Source organism: Triturus cristatus, chromosome 3_2 (assembly GCF_964204655.1).
Source record: "Triturus cristatus chromosome 3_2, aTriCri1.1, whole genome shotgun sequence".
Lineage (NCBI taxonomy): Eukaryota > Metazoa > Chordata > Amphibia > Caudata > Salamandridae > Triturus > Triturus cristatus.
Window position 1 is genome coordinate 260,998,047 of NC_140584.1, and position 24,340 is coordinate 261,022,386.

The window sequence follows — 24,340 nt, forward strand, 5'->3', positions numbered from 1 at the left end:
CCAATCTACTTTTCTCCAATCTACCCCACCAACTTTTAGTCTTGCTGAACAGCAGCCATACCGGTGTACATATGGCTAAAACACATTGCCAAAGCCAATGACCCTCTCATAGGCAAGACCTTTTTTTAGGGGGGCTGGGAGGGGGGGGGGGGGTGTGTGGCCCCCTTCATTGAGCAGTTTTCGGCCCTGAGGATCCCGTCGTCCCATGGCCAAAAATATTTTTGTCTCTCCACACCCTGAGCCACTGTAGGCCCCTGGGATTCCCCCCCTCCCCCAAACCCGGGGCCCAATTAAATGAGTTAGGGGAGGATGGCATGCACCTTCCCCTCCCTTAGCTTTATTTGTCCCTGGGGTACTCCATCACCTGTGCCCAAAGTATATTTTAAGGGTAGGGGGTCCACACAGCCCCCTCCCCTGGCCTTTAAAAGGCCCTTGGACACCTCATCCCCCAAGGCCGCTACTTAAAAGGGAGGGAGGCTGCGTTACCTCCCCCCACCCTCCCGGCGCCTGTATTGGCCCCAGGGACCCCATCCCCCTGGGTCGGCTCACTTGCTGCGTCCCGAGGAGCCCACCTTGGGCACACAGTAGTTTCCCTGCATGCACTGCGCTGCCCAGAAGCAGTTCTTTCATTGCTACCGAGTCCTACTGAGTCATACTAGGAGTATGAGGTTGAGCAGAAGAGAAACGCTGATCACTAAAAAATGCCTCTTAAAAGTGCATGCCCACAATGTAGATTGAAATTGTTTAGAAATTCTCATGGGCTGCCTATGTCTAGTGTTTTAGGCGTTTTCTGCGCACTCTCTTAATTTGTTTCTCCCTTTTCTTTTAGTACACGTTTCTTCTGCTGTGCATACTCATTGTGCATTCTGCTGCTCTTTTACTATGGTCTGTATTTTCTGGATTACATTTTTTGAGTGTAGGCTGATTATATATTGCAATAAGCTCTTTTATTGGATATGTTCTGTTGCCGCTGTTACTTTGTCTTTTTTTTCTTATTTTTATTGGCATATAATAAGGACGGTTACACAAGTACTTGTACAGCAGTTACCCAAGGCACTCCAAGTTTACATACGATAAACACGCTAGATGTCATCACATTCTTGGAGATTATACATGTATTGCAATTGCGAGGTAAATTACCCTGTGTCAAACATACTGCGCTATCCCATGATTCGAACAGAGGTAACAATAGCAAAGAAGAAAAACTATTCACAAAATAAAAATAAAAAAACTCCTGCAGCAATTGCCGTTGGTGATGCAACCCAATCTCTCTCCAGGCATATAGACTGACCTATAGACATGCTAGATTCTATCTCCCCCCACCTCCCCAGGTGGTGGTACAACTCAGTGAATTTCTAAGCCGTAAGGTAATGATATAGGGTTTTACGTAGACCGCAACTACCGGGTATCTAGACCTACAGTATCACGACCTACAGTATCAGAAACAGTGAGATGTAGCATCAGAGGAGACTCCAGCTCGTTCACCCGGTGAACGCATAGGAATGGGAAGGCAGTCTCTGCATGATTCCTAGCATACAAACCACTTATCCACTGTCGGTGGCCATCATTCAGCTAGTGGGTCGGCCTCCTGTGTCTGCACTCACAAGGAAGGGGCCCCTGTATGGGTCAGGTCCACTGTGTCCCTACCTGGCTGGTGGGCTGCCTGCAACCTCTCCAGCATGTTACCCCACATCTCCAGGTCACGTTCAAAATTTTCATCTGCGAGGTGAGCGTAAGCAGCGCTCCTCAGCTACCCCCTATTTACACATGTCTGCCTTCCACTTAGTCAGACAAGGGACCGTAGAGTACGTCCAGTGTATGGCAATAAGTCGGTTCACCAACACTAATCCCAATAGAGCAGATTTATACTGCATACAGGTCCTCGGTTTGGGGCTTAGTTAAACACATAAAAGACAATGTTTGATCGATGCCTCAACTGGGATTCGTAACGAGCCGCAATAGTTCCAGGATCCCTGTCCAGTAAGTCTGGAGGTGAGCACAAGCCCAGGTCATATGCTTAAAGTTTTGGTTGCAGCACAGCATCGGGGGCTCGCCGATGTATGCACAGGGTTAAAGTGCTATAATGTGTCTGGAGTCTGTTAAGAATGATGCGGATAGTGGAATTGCATCAGTTTAAAACGAGCAAGCCACCTCCAGAATCTGTGTGAATGTCCTTTTCCACTCCCCTCTGTAAGAGGTAATGGCAGGTCTTCCAACTGCAACTCTCGAAACATCCTCTTTGCATTCTGCCTTCAAGGCTTTATAAAGACAGGAAATCAATCCCCTGAAGGAGCCCAGATCCATGATCGTCAAGGTGTGAGATTCTTCGGGCTCCTCTGGGAAGGTGATCCACAGCTTGTGCGCACTTACTGTCTTTAACATAGCAGAGTAAAAGGGAATGATGATAGAAATGTGGTGCCTGTCAACATGCAGCCAGGTTCTATGCATCTGCCATATGGAATGCTTCCTCTGCCAACCGAAGAATGCCAGGAGTCAATACCATGAATAGGAGATGGACACTGATAACAAAAGAATTGCTTCTGAACTGCTCACACCAAGCGCATATGCTGGTGATTGGTGTTTCTTCTCAGATTATGTGTTAAGTGTAGTGTAATGATCAGTGTCTCTCCACAAGAACTCGCTCTTCTACATGACGGTTCTCTGATTGGTGTCTCTCATACAAAGATTGAGTTTGGTTCACCTGGAGTAGATTGGAGTGGGCATGTACAGAATCATATTGTACTGAAGAACAAGTTACTTACCTTCGGCAGCTCTCTTTCTTGTGGATACTAGGTCTAATCGCAGATTAGTCCCTCTTTTTAAATTGCCCCAGGTGCCAGACTGAATCCAGAAGATTTTTCACTCTACGTGCCTGTACATGGCTTCTTGTGACTCCTTCGACTCAACTGCGCCCTGAAAGCAATGACTGGATCTTCATATAGGTGTTACCTCAGCACGCTGACAAGTGTCTTTCTGGACTTCATCTGTGCCCTCAGATGTTGAGCCCAAAAACATGTTCTGGTCAGTTTGCAGATCTCTAATTTGCAACCATTTTAGATGGACAATAATTCTGAGAGGCAAGAAGACAACGAGGAATCTGCAGCATGATTAGGAGTATGGACCAAAAAGCGCGTTACCGAAGGCAGATTAATTTCGAACCACAGATTCCTTCTATTTAGAATAGATACCAAAGCAGTACCTTCCTCTGTGGTGGATCTATGAAATGACTTGGACCAAAAAGTCCTGAAGAACTGAACGGCCAAAATGCCATTCCTATTAGGACTGACTGCCAAGGCAGTGTGTGTTGTGGATGTGTGCACTGACACAGCATTGTAGCCTGGCAAGTATGCAGGACAAGCACTCTGCGCGCAAATGCAGTGGTATCATACTTGACACTAGCGGAATGGGCTCTTACAATTCTGGAGGATGCTTCATGGCCCAGGCATAGCAGATTTTTATGGAGAACACTTTAGACCTGGACAAAGTCCATTTCTGCACTGCTTTGCCCTTTTCTCCGATCATCTACTTAATGGTCTTTGATCTTATTGATATAAAAGTTAAGTGCTCTTTCGGGATACAAACTGGTGTTCTCAACACCACGTTCAATAAGTCACCTCAGTACCAACCACCTCCGTGACCTCTCCCAATATGGTTTCAAACCCAACCACCGCACTGGCAACGCCCACATTGCTGCCACTGGCATCTACCTGATCATGGACAGAGGAGACACCTCAGTACTCCTCCTGCTCGACCTCTCAGCAGACCCCACCCCATCCTCATACAATATCCCTCAAAGCCACCATATGGGTAACTGCTTTCCTATGGATCAGCTCCTTCCTCATAGGACTTACAGAGGTGATTGGTGTCAGGATGGCCCACTGGGTAACTGCCACCCTCCTCTACGGGGTCCCCCAAAAATACTCGATTAGCCTACTTGCCACCACTCGCCAATATCGTCCGTACTCACTGAATCTGCATCATCTTGTATGCCGACAACACTCAGCTCATCCTTTCCCTCTCGGATGACACAACCAACAATTGGACTAAGTTCAACACTTGCATGTCTGAAGTCACCAACTGGATGAAGACCAACTGTCTGAAGCTCAAAGCAAACAAGGAGGTGGTAGTACGCTTCGGGAAAGACACCTCACTGTGGCCCTCAGCCTAGTGGCCCTCCCAACTCTGACCAGTACCCATTCCAGCCAGTCAAGTCAAGAACCTAGGGATAGTAGTAGACAACTCTCGATTATCCAAATCAACAAGGTCACCTGCTTCCGCTTCCACACCCTCAAAATTCTCAGACAAATCTTCAATGACTCTGGCTTAAAAGCCATAGAACAGTCAGTCCTGTTCTTTTTACCTTTAAGCTGGACTACGGCAACGCTCTCATTCAGCATCACGCTGCTCACCAAGAAGCTCTAGGTCATCCAACACGCAGCAGCCAGACTTGTGCTCAAACTCCTACCTCGAACACACATTTCAATGTCCTCCACTCTCTTCCTGTCCACAAATGCATACTCTTCAAACTACTCACACAGATGTACAGAGCCCTTACAAGTTAGGCACCCACTTACCTTAACAACTGCACCCACATGCCTCAACAGCCACCTTAGTTTCCACACTGACCAGAAATATCTGGTCGGCCAGCAGCCTGCTCACCTTAGTCCCCCAAAGGCCAGAGCAGACAGTCACGCTTTCTCTTACCTGGCTCCTAAAGCATGAAACGACCTCCACCTACACATCGGCCCGTACAGTCCTCCAATTTTGCAAGAAACTGAAAACCTTTGCCATTAGACCTGTGTCTGGGTCAGGACAACCGCTTCTTTCTAGTGCCTGGATACCGTCCCAGGTGAGATGTGTAGTATCCAAATATTCATGGCATACACACATAACCTAGTCTCTCTCCCTCTTTTGAGGGGTGAGTTGGAGCAAAGAATGTCAGGAGAGTGATTAATGCTTCAACGTAAAAGACAGTCATACCTTTTGGTAGAAAGGCCCTCTAATCCTCAGCACCAGTTTATTAAGAAAGAAGGTGTTGTAGGGGAGGTTGGACAGACACCGCTTGAACAGGCCTCGAGAAATGTACTCGCCCACTCGCTGTTGCGAGTCAGTTTATTAATTCAAGCTATTTTTTCTTACTCGGTTCTGGCAAGTGAACTTCAGCTGGAATGAACAGGTCTTATGTTCGTTCAGAAAGTGAATGAGCAATAAAGACGCCTTTAAATCTTGTTTTTATTTTGACACATTTGTTATCTGTTCAAGGACCGAGATCAGATTTCAGTTTGTCTTTTTACTAATTGTTTCTTATCTTACAGTCGAATGTCATTTACTTTTCTTTCTCTTATTACAGCTAGAGGTTTTTGTCAAGTGAGTCGTCTGACAATCATTGTGAATCAAAAGGCTGTAAGATGTCATGTTTTTCAAAATATATCCGGAATTACAAAAGTTTTTTTTTTTTGTTTTTTTTTGTAACTCAAAAGTGTGATGTAAACAAAGGTATAAATAGGAGCAAAACAAATCAGTACTTTACTTGGTGATATCCAAATGACAAATAGTTGCAGAAACTCGATTTCTAAACATTAGACACTGTAGTTTTATCAGTAAAACCACATGTTAGTGGGAAACGTTGTGGCCATTTCAATGGAAAATCTGTTGATTACAAATAATTGTGCCACCACTTCATGCTTTGGGTATGTGTTTAATAAAAGTGACCGTTTTTAAACATGATTTGAGAAACTCCCCCCCCCCCCCCCCCCCCCCCCCCCCGCGCACCACCCTTGAGGACAACGGGTTAATGAATTAAGAGGCAAGTGAGCGGTCCTGTGTATCCTATATGTGGCTAGATTTGTATTATATATGGAGCTAAAGTTTAGTCTATTAAATCAAAAGCTGAACTCGCTTATTTGAAGGTGATCTCATATGTGATAAAGAAGAAAATGGGGCTCAGTGAATTAAAATATTTGCTCAGGATCACATAGTTTGAAACCAGTTTAGGGGTCAAGAGCATTATAATTGGGTCAAGTAGATTATTTAAGTCACTAGACCTGCATGTCTAGAAAAAATTTATGATTTCTCGAGGCCTGAAGCTAACGCGATGAGCTGAAGTTATCACAATGAGACAGACCATCTTTAGGGTGAGGAGGCGCAGATGATAGCTGTGCAATGACTCTGAAGGGCTGCACATAGGAAAAGTAAGGACAAAAATTGAGGTCCCGCTTTGGCACCATGATGAATTTAGGGAAAAGCGTAGGGATCAAACCTTTGAGAACTTCACAACAGTTCATTTAAGCAAAAATGGTTATTCTGGGAAATGCAAAAAAGGTTAACAGATAACTTTTAACATTAATATAAATTACAAAAGGAGGGACAGGGGCTTTTTTATTAGGTCCAGCTACAGGCTACCCAATGTAGCATGACAGCTGCTGGGGTGTGAGTGCTCTTGCTCCTTATAGGAGCGATTCCCCCTAGTTGTCCTTTCTACCTGCGGGCAGCTGGGACACAACCCCTCTTTTTCTCAGTCACCGCCTTTCTTAGAAACTACATACTCTGTTTTTGGCAACTTTTAATATTACCCACTGCTGGACCACAGACAGACCAAACAGTAACACATCTGATAGCTTTGCTTGTTACTGACCTTTGTTACAGGAGCCACAAAAAGGACGCCTAGCCACCAAGTATCGATTATTTCGGAAGGCAGATGAAAGCAGTCAGTTTCGACTGTTCAGTCACACATTCCTGATCTTAAGAACTCTGGGCAGGCAAAGGCCTATTTGAGTCCCATGCTCTACTCTGGGCATGACGTTTCTCCAAGAGAATGCAGTCTTGGGACTTCCAGCGCACAAATGTGCTGACGTGTGTTTTCGCAGGTGGAGAACAGCTCAAGCCAAGCTTATCCAATTGCTGAAAGATACCCAATGCCATCTCAGGGTATAACTGCCATTCATGGTCTGTTAGACATCGCCAGCTGAGTTCCCCCACTCTGGCATTTAATGATCCCTCCAAGTGGTTCACAAGCAGGGAAACGCCATGACTATTCAGCCAGGACAAAAGGCACATAGCCTCCTAGCACAAGACCCGGGACCCTACACCCCTTATGCTTGAATCAGTACCACATGGCGGTGGTGGTGTCCGTAAGAGCTGAGACAGCCTTCCCTTCATGGACAACAGGAAAGCCTTCCATGTTAAGCAAATGGCCAGTATATTGATATGGAGGCGGACCTCCGCTGGAGAAAAGAGCCCTCTGACCTCCACCTCTCCTAGATGACTTCCCGAACCCACTAGTGACTCGTTTGGCACCACCCAGCTCTGGTTGGGACAGAGAGAGGAGTCTGCTGCTGGTCCAGTTGTGTTGGAGCAGCCATCACTACAGATCTTTTGCAGTCTCCTCTGAAACTTGGATGGAGTTTGAAATGTTTCTTTGGTGCTGAGCCCACTGAGACTTGAGATCCCACTGCAGAGCCTGCATGTGCCACCTGGCGTGGTTGACAAGCCGTAGGCCCAGAAGCTTCTGAGCCATCCTCACTGAGGCTGCAACATTGGGATCATAGCCCACATGTTATTGAATTGTTACTCTGGAGGAACGGCCTGAGTGCACTGTATCCCGGATTACTGAAGCGAAAAGAGCCTCTGTGAATGAGTCTGGTGTGACTTCTGCACATTGAACGTGCACCCCAGCAATGTTAGAAGGTTTGCTGTTGTCTGGAGGTGGACAGTACAGAGCCTGCCGAAAGCTGTCAGTCATTGATGTAGGGGAAGACTGGTACTCCCGATGGTATGCTGCAGTCACCGCCATCAACTTTGTGATCACCTTAAGGCAGAGGTCTTCAAACTGTGGGGCGCGCCCCCCTGGGTGGCCATGGCTATGTTCTAGGGGGGCACAAATGCCTTTGTAAATACTTGTAATTGAAGATGGCCTGTTAGTGCGACTTACTTTATCGCGTTTCCAGGCTGCCGTATTTTACATCCAGCAGCTAAAGGGCATAGAAAACTATTGCAACTGTTATACTTGGTGACGTGGTGGTGGCGTCAAAGACATGGCTAAGTGGCTAAAAAGAAAAGAACAACATTTTCTTTATTTCGATTTTTCACATTTAGCCAGCTGCCTATGAAATAAAGCGCATAGCATAAACATGGTAACACTATCAATTATGTTCTCAAACCTCAATTCATTAATGCGATAACTGCAGTTGTCTGTGAAACCAGAGAGTCACACTATTGAACCCTACTTGGCACAGTGTAGAATCCTGACTAGTGTATTTCTAATGCTGTGAAGTCCCAGCCCATAACACAAGGCACTGTACATGCAAGTCATTATTTATAAATTGTATTCTACGCTGTATAAGCAAGACTGCTGGAATTATGCGGCGGAAAGGATGAAATTGTGTGGCAGGATTGACTAAATTATGTGACAAAAAAGCCAACATATGCGGCTTAACGCAGTCCTTTTTGAGATCGTGTTACTTCATTATTGTTAGCAATTTTACAAATGCGAACACCGTGTGGGCAAATATTCCAACTCATTAGTGCCAGATTAACACTTAAATTCAGCAATAAGCAACAGAAAGCTGACTGTCAACCTTTGCTAGGGGCCTTCCACTGCGTGGCAGCATGTGTTGTTGCCTTTTTAGTAACTTTTGATCCGTTTGAGCTAGAAACACATTTTGTTTGTTAAAATCTGTGGAATATGCAGCAGATTATGGATTATGTGGCATTTTTATTTAAAATGGCCACCACTGCCATTAGTGCAGCAGGTGCAGTGGCACTAAGGCAGTGCACTCCAATTGTCTGTTACTAGCAAAATAGTAGATGGGCAACCCCTTTTTTCCTTGTTGGCATTAGGGCCCTGGTTACCCTTGCTTCGCAGGGAACAGGTCCAAAGCAACAGGCGACAAGATGTAGGATTTACTCCCTTTTTCTTTCCACAAAGGGGCAGACAGCCTGCTATGGACCTCATGTCTAGGAGTGATGGGCCAGTGGGTAGAGTAGGCAGAGTAGTTGGTATCATTTATGGCACAGATGGAGTGCAACAGGGGCCCAAGGGTATGAGGCGTTAAATAAACTCCAATTAGTTTTGTATTTCGTACCTGCCACCTTGAAGGGAACAAACAACTGAAAATAAGATTGAAGGTATCCCCACCCCCCCACCCGCCAAGACCCTAACAGGGCTTGTCCCCAACCAAACAAACTTGGAAGAGTTTGACTAATGTGTAACTCTCAAATGAATTCTTGTAAGTCTCTTCAATGGGCACCTGGCGAAACATTTGTTTTAATCCCAAAAGTAATGGGAAAAGTTTATATGACTGGGGACAACGAAGGGTTTAACACAACTGTCATAGGGGTAAACAAACCATTTGTCAATCAGGTTACAGATAACAACTCTGAACCCCGGCATAGTGTTAAGTCCGCCACAACCAACACACTTTACTCAATAAGGAGCTGTGACTCTATCACTGAGCGCAGGGATTGTTCCAGGACGATTAGAGTTGATATACTGAGTCCCACTGGGGGAGGCAATATTAACTCATATGAGAAGATAGGCTCAAATGTGATACCAATGGTCCCACCAGACAGTGGGTGCTGCGGATTAAACCGCTGTTCACCAATTATTAGACTTCTATGTTGGAATGTAGCAGGGCAAGGGCCTAAGCTGATTGACCCAGAATGGTTGTCTATATATCAGATTATGATATCTGTTTATTTCAAGAAACCTGGGCAACAGAGAAGGTATTTATAAATGGGTACACCTCACTTAGCGTAGATGCAAAACCAGCTGAGCAATTTGGGAGAGCGATTGGTGGACTTGTGATTTTAATTAGAAATGGATGCATTAGTACCCTCAGACAGATTACCGTTGATAGCCCTGATTTAATGGGGGTCATTGTTACCTTTTCAACAGAATTTAGTATAGCTATTTTTAACATTTATGTTAGAACTCGAAGGGGGATCTGAGAAATTGTCTACCCTGTCACTTTTGTTAGAAGCCTTGGACACTGTCCAAGCTAAGATAAATAACATTGTAGCAGGAGATTTTAACACTTCATTTGAACCCTCTGAAGATTTAAATGAGATCACAAGACTGGAAGATGAAATATGGGGTATTCCTTCCCTATTAGGAGAGCCAAAGAAAAAAAATCTCCAACCTTGCATTACCATTAGCATAGTTAACAATTAGCAGGGGTCTTAGAGCATGCAATGGGCACACTGTTTCCGATCCTAATAGAACAGTAACATTTAAAAGAGGGAATTGAGCTAGTGTAATTGGTTTTTGTACTTGTTGATTTGAAATGATGGCCATTTTTGGTTGATGTCAGTTGTAATGCATCTTGATAGTGATCAGAACTCTCTAGAAGTGACTCTGGGAGATGACTTGTTGAGACAAGGAAATAACCTTTGCATAACTACTGTACCTACTCCCCTTGTAACAAATAATCGCCGATATGTTTCATGGCCAAATGTAATGTCCAACCAAAACCTATATAGGCAAATCTATAGTCTTGTTCTAAATCATTTGGAGGAATATGTGGGATTTAGTGAGGATGTAATCCCAGTTTCTAACATACAGGCTGGTTTATTTGAAGTGCTGAGAACGGTCTTTTACAAGGTGGCCCCTAGTGTGAAATCTAACCCTGCTAAGAAAGAAATATGATTTGACCAAGCTTGTAAAATAGCTAAAACGTAGCTAAGAAAGGCTGTAATTCAGGGTGACTGGGCTAGGATTATTGAAGCAAGATCCATCTATAAGGGAGCTCTGACTAAGGCAAAGAGGAGTTGGGAAAGCAATCTATGGCAGAAAATCTTGGACGCCAGTAAGATTTATGACATCAAATTATTTTGGCATCTGGTCGCCCAAACAAAGGGAGATAAGCTTAAACCACATCATAACATCTTACCTGACAGATGGGTGTTGCACTTCACTATCCTATGTGGATTTGCATAATTTAAGAAGAAGTACTGACAATCCTGACGTTTTTACATCTTTGGATCCTTCCGCTCCGATAGTCTTTAGTCTTGACGACTCAAGTAGAGCGATTGATTTTTTAAAAGCTGCTAAAGCTCCTGGCCCGGATAAAATTCAGGGAAACATATATAAATCTGAACTCCTGATTTGGTCTGCATGTTTATATCTACTGTCTAATGCAATAGCAAGGGGTACAGTACCTGATTCTTGGCTCGGGCTGAAATTATAGCAATTCATAAAAAGAGTGATGCATGTGACTCATCAAATTATAGGCCTGTCAGCCTTATCGACAACGCACAAAAAATCTTTGCCAAACAGATTTTGGAAAGGCCCCTTTATTGGGTGAATATGAATGAAATATTGTCCCTCTTCCGGGCTTGTTTTAGAGAAAAGGTTAGCACAATAGAAAAGATTTTTAGATTTTCTATTTTATACTGAAAATGCATTCTCTTACAGAACCAAAAACTTTATGTGGCTTTTATTGATATTAGAGCAGCGTTCGATCTTATCCCACGACAAAGATTATGGCAAACCCTGAGAGAAATGGGGGTCCTGGCAACCTAGTACATTTAATGAATACATTATATATAAACAATTATGCCCAAGTTCTCTGGGGTCCCAATGGAGAATTACCAGATTGTATTCCCATTGAGAGAGGAGTCCCCCAGGGCTGTGTTTTGGCACCCACGCTATTCTCTTTATATAGTAATGATGTGGTAGCACTACTAGAGCAATGTAGGAATGACTCACCGGCCCTGAGCGGTAAGAAGATCTCCATTCTTTAATTTACTGATGACTCCCTCTTGATCTCCAAAACACCCATGGGACTCCAGATTTTAATTGACAGATTTTTTATTTTTTGTAATTCTAGAGGACTAGAGCTGAATGTAAATAAAACTAAGTAAATGGTATTTGAGAAGACCAGAAAGAAATTCTGTACTGTTAGTGCAGGTAGTGAGGTCCTCGAAAGAGTACATCATTTTGACTTTTTGGGCGTTAGATTAATGGATAATCTTAGGTGTACTAGCCAAATGAAGAAAAGTATGTTAATAATTGAGCACAGATCCAATGCCATCATAAGGTTTTACAACCAAACATAGTCACTTAGTTTCAACCCCCCTGGAAGTTTATCGAGCAACAGTTCAGGGTGTGGCGGCGCTATATGGGGCAGATATCTGGGGCCACGCTGACCTTTTACTTACTGACATCGGAGGAAAAAACATTATTAGGAAACTGCTTGCTCTGCCATCAAGTTCACCTCTCACCTCTGTTTTTTGACGTCGGAATAAAGAGTTGCCGATCTGGTTGCTTTAAAAACAAGTATTTGCAATGCAATAGGTCTTGCATTTGCGTGAGTTTGAGCTATTGGCATTGTAAATGACACTGCCTTTTTATTCATTTTAAAAACTAGAACAAAAATAAAGAGTGATCATTTACAATGCCAATAGCTCAAACTTGCGCAATTGCGAGACCTATTGCATTGCAAATGCTTAAGTTTTTAAGGGCCCGGTTGATGCTGGTTTGCTTCACAATTCACTAAGCGCTTTCATACAAAAAAAAAAAAAATCACTTTAATAAAAAAAATAATTCTCTGATCCATGTAGCGGCTGCCATCTTGGATCGGTAAATAAAAAACTAAACAAAAATGGTGCCTCCGTCATGAGGCGGCAAAATTTCAAGTGCTTTATAAGGCCCTGATTGTGGCTGAGGAATTGCTAATGCAGGGGGTTCATACTGGGATCGATACAAGTGAATTTACAGCGGAGGTAGCTCGACATAAAGCAAAAATTAATTTCCATTGGTCTCAGGAAGCTGCGAAAAAGTTCTTGATTAAACGACAATTGCAATATGAGTATGGGGAGGCGAGTGGCAGGTGCCTCGCCCTAAAACTTAGAGCAAGAACAGCCGCTCAAAAAATTGATAATATCGTAGATCAGAATGGAACCGTGGTAGAGGGTGCAAGCGGTATTTTAGAAGTGTTTAGACAATTTTATAGTAGCCTTTACCAAGGCGAGGTTCATGATGACGATAAAACTTGCAACCTCCCCCGGCAATATTGTATATCAGAGCTTTCTCAGGAGGAGGCAGCAAGATTAGATGCTCCAATTACACTTGAGGAATTAGAAACAGCAGTGAAGGGGTTGGCTAATGGCAAGGCGGCAGGCCCAGATAAAATACCACTGGAAGTGTATAAAAGTTTCTTTTAGTGTATTGAAATTCGATTTCCTAGCTACAATCATAGCCGCCCAGAAGCAGGGTGCCCCTAAGTCTTGGGACGAAGCCGGAATTGTTGTGTAAAAAGGATAAGCCGAAAAATCTGCCTGGCTCTTATCGCCCCATATCACTTTTAAATGCAGACGGGAACATTTACTCGAAGATATTGGCTGCTCGGCTGTCATCAGTCATTACCCCATTAGTGTCTAATAGTCATCATGGATTTATTCCGCACCGGGGTACGACTAATCATGTCAATCGGGTAATTACATTCTATGACTATGTTAATGTATCAAGGGAAGCGTTATCTTTAATTTTATTAGATGCTGAGAAGGCCTTCGACCGAGTCTCATGGAGTTTTTTATGGGAAGTATTGAAGTTACGGGGCTTTGGCCAGGAGTTCATAGCCTCGTTGCAGACTTTATATCGTCAACCTGTGGCCCGAATTAGCACCATGGGACTTTTTTTTTTATATATCGATCCGTTTTTAAAGATGCTTGAGTCAAGTGTTAAAATACAGCCAGTAAACATTCAGAACTATCAGTTTAAGGTTCTAGCGTATGCGGACGATGTAGCTATTGTCTCCCCAAGACCGTTGGCAGCAATGCAGGAAATAGAATACTTAGCTTCTGAATTTGGTGCAGCCTCCGGATATAAGTTGAATGCAGCCAAGACTCAGAATTTGTGTACTAACTTACCGAATTACTTTGACCCGAGGGTTTATGAAGAGGTTACCTACTTGGGTGTTAAGATTAGAGCTTCAGTAACAGATCTTGTCAAGACAAACTGGGATTGTATTACGGCTGGTGTACAGAAACAAGTAGATCGAGCCGAATGCCTACACCTCTCCCTTGTAGGGAGATGTAATTTACTCAAAATGATGATTCAGCCTAAAATTCTATATCTTTTTAGATGCTTGCCTTCAGAAATTTCTCATGTAAGTTTAATGCAATTACAATCCATCTGTATGCGTTTTTTATGGTCTAGGGGAAAGGCCCGCCGTGCTATGAGATATATGGTTTTACCGCGGCTGGTTGGAGGCTGGTCGGTACCCGATTTTACCTTGTACTATTATGCATGTATGCTACAAAGAATGAATATACTACTTATAGGTGTGGGATCTTTGGATATGGCGGAGTGTCCTTTTATCTATGAGATGCTATTGGGTGTTAAAGCAAAAAATTGCCTGTTTTTGAATTTGGATTGGAGCTATTACAAGCGTACCAGATTTAAGGTTCTAGGGGCAGTTTATAAAGTCTGGAAAGCCGTTAGGAAAATGTATCAGTTTGGGAAAATTTCTTGGTATACACCACTAGCTGCTACAACTTTTTTCCCAACGGTGTTTTGGGACCGGGTGGTTTATAATTGGAGAATAAAAGGCATACGGCTGGTGGGGGGATCTATATTCTATAGAGGGTTTGAAATCATTCGATCAACTTTCTGAGTACTATCAGTTACCTAGGGAAGATTTCTATAAGTACTTACAAATCGGACAGTATTTAATGCAGCTGCGCGGTAATATTTTGCCTAATTCTTTGGTGGAAGCAAATCGGAAATTTGCAAGAATAGGTACTTTATATAGGTTAATGCTTAGCACTAAGTTGGATGATTTAGAAGAGCAGAATCGAAAATGGAGGATCGGATTGGGAAGATCCGATATAAATTTAGTGGTTTCTATTAATTTGGCAACCCAACTATTGCTATCTGCCAAACTCTCGGCTCAACATTTCAAGTCACTTTTTAATTTATACTACACTCCAGATAAAACCTCAAAATGGAGTGGGGCTCATACATGGGAATGCTTCCGATGTGGACACTCTCCCGCAGATGATATACATATTTTTTTTTCTTGTTCTACTTTGGCTAGACTTTTGTATCGGGTGCAGCAGCTTTTAACAAAAATTGTTGGTGTTCCTATACAATTAACAGCTGTTCAGATTTTGTTGGGGGTGGAAATGGGAAGTGTGGTAGAAGGGATACCAAAGAAGCAGATTTATCTAATATTTCTTACTACTGCAGTTTTCAGATTAAGTATAGCTTCGTATTGGCTCCAGAAAGAACCGCCCACATTCGAGGCATGGCGTGCACAGTTTTATCAGGTTTATAATATGGAGTATAGTTTATATGCTATTAAAGGTCAGCGTAGAAAGAAGTTGGGATTTCAAATTTGGGGCTCAGTTAAGCAATATTTGTCTTCGGATCTCTGAATATAAACTCTGTTTAGTGTCTATAACTACGTTGAGGTCTTTTGTTTTTTGGTTTTTTTCTTTAGGAAGTGCTGGCATTCACTTTAATTGTATATTATGCAGCCATTCTATATGCAATTTGTTTACTAATGACTGTATATTTATGGTTTATTTGTATACTATGATGTATATTGACTATTTGGAATTTACTGACTCATGTATTTTCAATAAAAAAATTAAAAACAAAAAAAAAACAAGTATTTGCAATGCAATAGGTCTTGCATTTGCGTGAGTTTGAGCTATTGGCATTGTAAATGACACTGCCTTTTTATTCATTTTAAAAACTAGAACAAAAATAAAGAGTGATCATTTACAATGCCAATAGCTCGAACTTGCGCAATTGCGAGACCTAATGCATTGCAAATGCTTAAGTTTTTAAGGGCCCCGGTTGATGCTGGTTTGCTTCACAATTCACTAAGCGCTTTCATACCAAAAAAAAAAATCACTTTAAAAAAAAAAAAATAATTCTCTGATCCATGTAGCGGCTGCCATCTTGGATCGGTAAATAAAAAAACTAAACAAAAATGGTGCCTACGTCATGATGCTGGCACACATTCTTACACCAACTTGAATGTTTGGGCCAGGGTTATTGCCTACATCTACGTTATTGTGATTTTTTGTTGTTTGTTTCTTTCGCACAATGCTCCAAAGCATTTAGCTTTTTAATGATGCTGTGTAGCGTCGTAAAAAAAAAAACCAAAAGGTCAGATAGCTTTGTCATTATTTGCTTTTTTAGTGATGTCCAACTAGACAGATATGTTGTCTCTGTCCTCCAGTCCCAGTATGTAGCTTCCTGGTGAGCTACTAAGAAGTGATTGTGATGCTACGGTAACTAACTGGTAATAGTGTAACCGAGGCACCTACCCCAGGCTTATTCTTGGCCTGCAGTGTAATGCAACCCGACCCACTTAAATAACCCAAGAGGTATCTTTTCAGGCATGGACTCGCTTCTCTATATGCTTGAGGTGAGCAGGCTTCCCTACTAAGAGAAATTCGTGTTCAACATTAAACTTTTATGAAATATAGAAAGGTTGTGAACTTCAAGACGATTGATATACCAGTGCGCCACTCCATGTCCACTAAGCCAAGGGAGTCCATAGGGTGTATTTCTATGAAGGCAATCCTGTGGGCAAGGCAAGATTAAGGTGCATTGACTGAGAAGCGTGTAATTTTGGTATAGCAAAGGACACGACCAGCCTAGTCACCATGTGTGTTTTGTGTGGGTACATGGTGAAATCTACCATTTAGCCCTATTCCTATTCATATTTTTCTTGGGAGGAAGAATCCACTCAAACATTTGTGAGGAAAGAAGAGTGCGTTTGCTACAAATCGAGGTGGATGTTAAAAGTTTACCAGCCCCCAAAGAAACGTTTCAGTGTCGAAGTTGACTTTAATTAAATCCCTCACTTGGGAATTGCCGCATTCCTGTTAAAACATTAATTTATAGTTCAAAACCCATGCATCTGAATTTTAGAACCTTGTAATTAGACAAGGTTTACAAGAACATTTAATATAGGTCTTGCAAACGTTTTGCCAGTACAGATTTGTAAGCTAAGGCTGAACGGTTTGTTGGGCCTGTAGATAAATAATTTGTTTTTATGTAGCGATTCTTAGCGGAAGCTCTGCAGCTTCTAACCACTGTGGGAAGCCGGCACGGATGTACCCAACTTAAAAGGCCGAGTTAGTCTTGGTTTGATTTGAACTTGTGCCCTGCAGATCACCACAGATGTTAATAGCGGGGGATAACTCGCTGAGTTAATGTCCTAAACCCGTTTTCGGGATTTCAAGATGTCAATACCTAGACCATCCAGGCTGATTTTTAAACAACGAGGCTAGCGGAATGCATGCTAGTCCATCACACAGACCTAGGGCATGAACTGTGAGTTTAGCGAAGCAAGACAGGCGCATAAGTGCCCCTGTTTTAGAGTTGGGTACTCATGGAAAATCGTACACTTTTTTCAGGATGTGCTAAATTCAGAGGAGAATCCACGAGCGCGGATCCTCACTTGCCTGCCATTGCCACCCAACTCAGGCAACAGTTTGCCCGAAGAGTTCCACTGGTAGCCACATGGATACGAGCGTCAAGGCTGGCGCGGAGCATGGTGCGTCTGTGACACCTCAACCAGAAATCAAAGATGGAAGGGGGCATTAATTAGCACGGAGTTAGTGGTGAAACACTCTGTATTTTGCGATATTCCTTGACATTTGAGCAACACATCACTGCTCACCCCTGGCGTTTACATTTGGGGCCATGGACACTGTTGGTCTTATTTTAACACTTGCCACATGACTAAGCGGGATCGCTTCCCTTCCTTTGCTATGCAAATCCCTGCTAGTTAACCGGCTTGCCTGTGGAATTTGTCAAGCTGTGCAAAATTAACACTAGTCTGAGAATTAACGCCGCTAACTTGGGTGTTATTTCAACCAAGAACAAGGAGCCGAACCAGCTGTGTAGGAGAGCTCTGTGGGAGGGGGCGCAAACATGGAGAGCAGGCTGCTAATTAAAAAAAACAGCAGCTCAAGACAAATGGTGGGGACAGGCACAGGAATGCAGAAGCCTCCCTGCGCGCCTCTGCTCGCTCCCGAGACCCCTAGACCATGGGGGTGACACATCGGAAAGGAGGCAGGACATGCACCCGCCTTTGGCCATTTGCGTGCTTTCATTATTGAAAGCCACACGCAAAGGCCAATCCAATTTGTGGGAGGTGTGTGGGCGGAGTGAGACCCACACGGGAAAGTTTGGTGTTCACAAGAAGCCTCCCATAGTGCAGCGCATTCGCGCTGCGCTAGGCTCGACCTAAATATAATCTACTGTGTCTGACTCTGGACCACACCAGAACTCGGAGCTTATAGAGGTTCTCTAATGGATTTATTAAAACTCCCAGGAGCAATAAACATACCATGGGTTAAATTTATTTTAGGTTGGCTGGGAAAACTTGGTATGCAGAGTTATTGGGATGATTCAACTGTGATCTGCAAAAATGACCTTAAGATGTTAAAAGCTCGCTATTGGGCTTATACAAACGAGAGATACATAACTAATAGGCCTGGCAGATCTTTGACTAATATGTTTTTAGATTTTAAGTCAGTCCCAGTATTTGAGACATTTTTAGATTTTATATCTCCGCCTCTAACAAGGAGCATGTTTTTACGTTTTATAACTTTCCTCTACGATCTTTCACATGCAAATGGCGTCTAAACCAAGAACTTGCAATAAGCCCTGCATGTGGTTTGAACAATGAGGATAAGATACATATAATGTTGTTTTGCTCTGAGTACTTTAATCCACGCCGCAAATGGATTGTGCTCATTAATCGCGATATGGGAACAAAAAGCCATTTGGCAGCCTTTAGGATCTTTTCAAAGTGATGCTATAAAAAATTGTATTTGCAGTCAGCAAATTCCTACAAGCTGTTTGGTTCAGGAGAACTAACATTTTAAACTCACTCGCTTGAAGACGTGTTAATACTGGGCTCACTATATAAATACGCTTACAGCTTTTAAAAATTGTGATTGTTCTTTGCACATTAGTACTTCTGCACTATGCACGGTCACTTTAAGGGTCTATCGCTTTATTTTAAAAAAATGTATGGGTATGTTGCTTCATGGGACTATTTAGGCAGATAACAGATGCCATATCTTTCAGAACGCTGCTCCGATCAAGGAAATATTGTTTAGCTTTAATTAACTATATATTGCTCTTAGACAGGTGTTATTATCCTTATGAATTATGTATCTTAATCATCTAGTTTTATGCACATGATCTGGTTGTGTCCTGTATAGTCACCTTATGTATTTATTGCTCTGTTGTACTCCACACCTGGAGGTATACTCTATGGTATTTCATGAGATTTATGCAGGTATTGTGTTCTAAAGAATGATTTTTATATGCGAATGATTGTTTTATAAGTTGTGTTGTACTGTTGCGCTTGTGTGCACTTTGGTTATTCATAACCAAATAAAGTATTTCTACTACTACTCCAATCAGTATTGTTTTACTGTCTTTTCTTGATTACATTGGGGGACGGTGTACCATTAAAGTATTTCTTTGGACCTTGGACCAAGAGATGGGGAAATGTAATCGGGGGAGACACAAAAGGTACAAGATGGAGGCCCATTTTGTCAATAAGGGGGCAGAGAAGCCCGCCATTTCGCGACACACACGATCTCATTACTGAATCGGGTGCAATGGAACTCTGGCCCAGAAGTGAGAGGCCCACTGCATAACAATTATGACTGCCTTTATTTATAAAAGAGGATGGGAGGCTCACTTTTCTTCCTAACATTAGAGGTGAGCGCACCTTTGCTGCAAAGTGGTGGACAGCATGCTGGAGCTCATTTTATTGTGGAGACAGAATCTGTCCCAAGATTCGAGTGATGGCCATCCATGGTGGGGAAAGAGGTAAAAGAGGCAGAGGACACAGTCCGCTACTCAGGGCTGCAGCTATCATTAGTGCAACAGGTGCAGTTGCATTGGGTTTCAGGAGTATGAGGGACTCCAAACACCCCACTTATCAGGAGTTGTGTTATTGGTTGATAGATTTGCTCTTTTATAAGGGTCGCAATTAGCGTGGATTATCAGCTACAGAAAATGTACTACTGAAATGATAATCCTGCCCCCTGCGCTCGGCCCGGATCTTTCCACTCCCCCCCAAGTACTGCCATAAAGTTGTGGAGGTGGGCCCGACATGAAAACATTTTTCTCGGGGGTGAGGGGAGCTCACTGCAAAAAAGTTTGAAGACCTCTGCCTTAAAGGTACTGGTGTGCTACGCAAACAAATGATGGACGGAATGCTGAATAAATCATACATTCACCCCCCAGTCAAGAGATCTGGGTGAAATCCATCGTTCTTTTGCTCACCGTGCCACCCCAGTTTAGACCCAGCCATATGCAAATCAGTCTTGACCCTGTGCCTCATGGGAACAGTCCGGGGATCGTCTTGTCATCGGCGACCAGCGCCATCTTGGATTGGGTCCAGGCTTTTTTTGGCGGGCGCCATCTTGGAGCGTCCAGGCGCTCCTCCCTCCACTTCGGCGCCTATTTAAGGCACTTTTAATCGGCGGTCAGCCTTGAAAGGTCCCGTTTTACCGCGCTGCGGTTTGTAAGGGCTGCAGATTTTAATCTTTTACTTTGTGCAGTTTTTAGCGCGTTTAGCGCGTTTTCGCGCGTTTGGCACTTGTTTTTGTTTTATTTGCTGTGCACTGGCTGGGCTCTCCCCCCCCCTCACACCTGCATTTAATTTGAGGAATACTCACCACCGTTTTGGTGGGCCCGGGTTCTGTGGGTGGTCCGGGGATCGTCTTGTCATCGGCGACCAGCGCCATCTTGGATTGGGTTCAGGCTTTTTTTGGCGGGCGCCATCTTGGAGCGTCCAGGCGCTCCTCCCTCCACTTCGGCGCCTATTTAAGGCACTTTTAATCGGCGGTCAGCCTTGAAAGGTCCCGTTTTACCGCGCTGCGGTTTGTAAGGGCTCCAGATTTTAATCTTTTACTTTGTGCAGTTTTTAGCGCGTTTAGCGCGTTTTCGCGCGTTTGGCACTTGTTTTTGTTTTATTTGCTGTGCACTGGCTGGGCTCTCCCCCCCCCCCTCACACCTGCATTTAATTTGAGGAATACTCACCACCGTTTTGGTGGGCCCGGGTTCTGTGGGTGGTCCGGGGATCGTCTTGTCATCGGCGACCAGCGCCATCTTGGATTGGGTCCAGGCTTTTTTTGGCGGGCGCCATCTTGGAGCGTCCAGGCGCTCCTCCCTCCACTTCGGCGCCTATTTAAAGTCGCTCTTACCCGCGCAGCTAGGACGCCGTCGCTTGCCGGAGTCTTGCCAGAGTCCTGCCCGTCTGCGTCCGTCAGCGTCCCGGAGGCGTCTTGGCGGCGGGCGGGGCTCTGTTCACCGAGAATGAGTAATCTGGGCCCTCATTTGGTGCGGTACTCTTCTAGGGAGCTGCACTCCTTGAATCATAGGGAGAGCTGCTGTTGTACTGTCTTTCCGGGCCGCTATAGGGGTAAGTCGCGATGTCCGGGTTGTGGCTGGCATCCGACACGGGTTCTGTCATCAGCCCCGCCTATTGACATAGCTGGTGCAGAGTATGCCTGCATGCTGTTAAACACCAGATCAGCTCGCAGCCATGCGCAACACATCTTTGAGCTCCTCGAGACAGAGAAGCCACTCTGCCTAATGCTGACGGAGACTTGGTGGGGTGAAGCTTCTAATCCCGATGTGGCTATGGCCATTCCGCCGGATTTTGACATCTTCAGGAAGGACAGAGCAAAGGGCAGGGGTGGCGGGGTCGCATTGGTGGTAAAGAAGGGCACGCCCTGCACTATCTTGCCCACTGAGGACATCCACGGCTCGGAATCGTTGGCTTTTTCAATTGTGCTAGCGCCGCATCAATCAGTAAAGGGACTGTTAGTCTACCGCCCCCCTGGTCCGCTTGGGACGTTTTTTGCTGACCTTGATTCGGTGCTGGTGGGTCTAGCACTGAGAGCAGAACACTGCTTAGTGGCGGGGGACTTTAACATCCGGATGGATGATCCGTCGGACCCCGCCGCTATTAAGCTTTTGGAGGCTATGACTCCGCTGGGTCTCACCCCGCATTTGCAGGGCCCGACCCATGACCAGGGGCACACTCTAGACCAGGTCTTCTCGACCTCTCCTTTAGTGGTGAAAGAGATTCTCCCGGTCTTGTGGTCGGATCACTGGCTGGCCAAATTTGTAATCAGCGGCAACGTCAGGGCGCCTAACCCTGTCTCACAGCAGCGGGGACGAGCCTCTAGAGCATTTAGCAGGGTGACCCCTGAGATGCTGGCTCAGGCTGCTGCGACGCACCCTTGCCCTCTGTCTGGCGAGCTAGAGAGAGACCTGGAGTCCCTGCAAGAATGGCTGACGGAGAGGCTGAATGACCTGGCCCCAGTCCCGCCCCCCCGCCCGACATCTAAGCGGGTCTCGGCCCCTTGGTTTACCCCTGCTCTGTGGGCTACGCGGCAGCAGTGCAAGGTAGCCGAAAGGGCCTGGCGGGCACATTATGACAGCAAGGACAGGTCTGCCTACAAGGCTGTGGTTAAAGCTTACCACCGAGACATCCGCCTCGAAAAGAAAGCCTATCTTGCGGGGAGAATCGAAGCAGCTTCGAACTCCAGTAAGGAGATCTTTACCATCGTTCGAGAATTCATCTCCCCTCGGGCTACTGCTTCGGAAGAGGGGCCCGTAGAATCTTGGGCGGCGGATCTTGCGTGTTTTTTTACAGGCAAGATCAAACTCATCCAGGACTCCTTTCTATCGAGTGAACCGGTTACATTGCCGATGCCCGAGGCGGGCTCGCCTCCCCCAGTTGCGCAGGGCGCCTTATTGGCTGAGTTTCCATCTCTGCCAGCCTCAGCTTCTCTAGCGCTTATGGGCAATTTAAAATCTGGGTCTCCGCTTGACCCCTGCCCTGCTAAGCTCCTGGGTAAACTGGCGGAGGTGGTTAATCCGCTGGCGCACCCTCTTCTCAACCTCTCGTTGAGTCTGGGAGAGGTGCCGCCAGTATGGAAGCAGGCAATGGTCATCCCGTTGCTTAAAAAGCCGGGACTTGACCCGAAAGCCCCAGCCAATTACAGGCCAATCTCGTTGCTGCCGGCTCTTGTAAAAATTCTGGAGAAGCACGTTCAGTCGGTGCTCTCCAATTTTCTGGAGTCCCATGAGATCTTACATGACTCCCAGTCGGGCTTCCGTTCACATCGCAGCACCGAGACCGCGCTTCTTGAGGTTTCTGAAACCATTAAAGGGGTGTTGGATACCGGGGGCAAAGTCATGCTGGTGTTGTTGGACTTGTCGGCGGCTTTCGACACCGTCCCCCATGAGGGCCTGCTTGCAAGACTCTTTGAGATTGGTCTGCGGGGGACGGTGCTCAAATGGTTTTCTTCCTTTTTGGCCGGCCGCCGGCAAACGATCTGGACATCATCTGACACCGCCGTAATGCCGCCTTTGGGAGTCGGGGTCCCTCAGGGCTCTATATTGAGCCCGACCCTTTTTAACATCTTTATGACCCCTTTGGCGGCGGTGGCGGAGTCATTTGGTGCCCGGATCGTGTCGTATGCCGACGACACCCAGCTCCTCTTCTCTTGCGTGAGAGGGGCTGACTTTGACGGGGAGAGTATCCAGAATTGCCTTGGGGCTGTGTTCGCATGGTTCCAACTAAACAGCCTCAAGTGCAATTCCGACAAATCGGAGGTACTCTTCTTCGGGTGCGATACCGAGCCTAGCTGGCAGGCCTGGTGGCCCATCGACATGTTCCCTCCGTCCGGCTCTTCTCCCATGGCTAAAAACTTGGGGGTTAAGATGGACAAGGGGCTGACGATGAAAGCCCAGATCTTGGGGGTAACCGGTACTTGCTTCGGCCTGTTAAAAATGCTGCGGAGGTTCTTGCCTCTCTTGTCCGAGGAGCACAGGAGGCTGACGGTGCAGGCTCTGATAGGCTCCAGGTTGGATTATGCCAACATTCTTTACCTGGGCCTGCCAGAGTATCTGCTACAAAGGCTTCAAGTTGCACAGAACGCGGCGGCCAGGGCCATCTTTGGCCTAAGTAGACGGGCCAGCGCCTCTGGGTTGTTGGTGACGTTACACTGGCTACCCATCCGCAAACGGATTGCCTTTAAGGCTCTGACCTTGGCCTACAAAGCGCTCCATGCTGTGGGAGCTAAACATCTCCAAAAGAGACTGACCTTTTACCATCCGACTCGTTCGTTGAGGTCAGAATCTTTACTTTTGGCGGCTGTTACGCGTGTGAAGAGGGCTCGCCTTGGGGGCCGCTCTTTCAGTCTGTTGGCCCCACAGATGTGGAATGCACTACCGCTCCCTTTGCGGGGGGCGTCTACTCTCCTTGATTTTAGAAGAGGTCTCAAAACCTGGCTGTTTTCCCAATAGGTCTGCCAGTAGTTTTGCTTT

The 24,340-nt window shown here is 45.2% G+C and overlaps 1 protein-coding gene across 10 annotated transcripts in view; it reads left to right on the forward strand.

The window, feature by feature from the left end:
- The window catches only part of EYA3 (EYA transcriptional coactivator and phosphatase 3), a 970,709-nt gene that overhangs the window by 47,262 nt on the left and 899,107 nt on the right, over window positions 1-24,340 (forward strand). For 2 of the 10 annotated variants that reach the window (XM_085647579.1, XM_085647582.1), the window contains exon 2: window positions 830-885. The exons of the other annotated variants lie outside the window; for them this stretch is intronic. In XM_085647579.1, coding sequence (XP_085503705.1) covers window positions 883-885 — 3 coding nt within the window. In that variant the 5' untranslated portion in view covers window positions 830-882. The remainder of the gene's footprint in view (window positions 1-829; window positions 886-24,340) is intronic. 10 annotated transcript variants of the gene reach the window in all.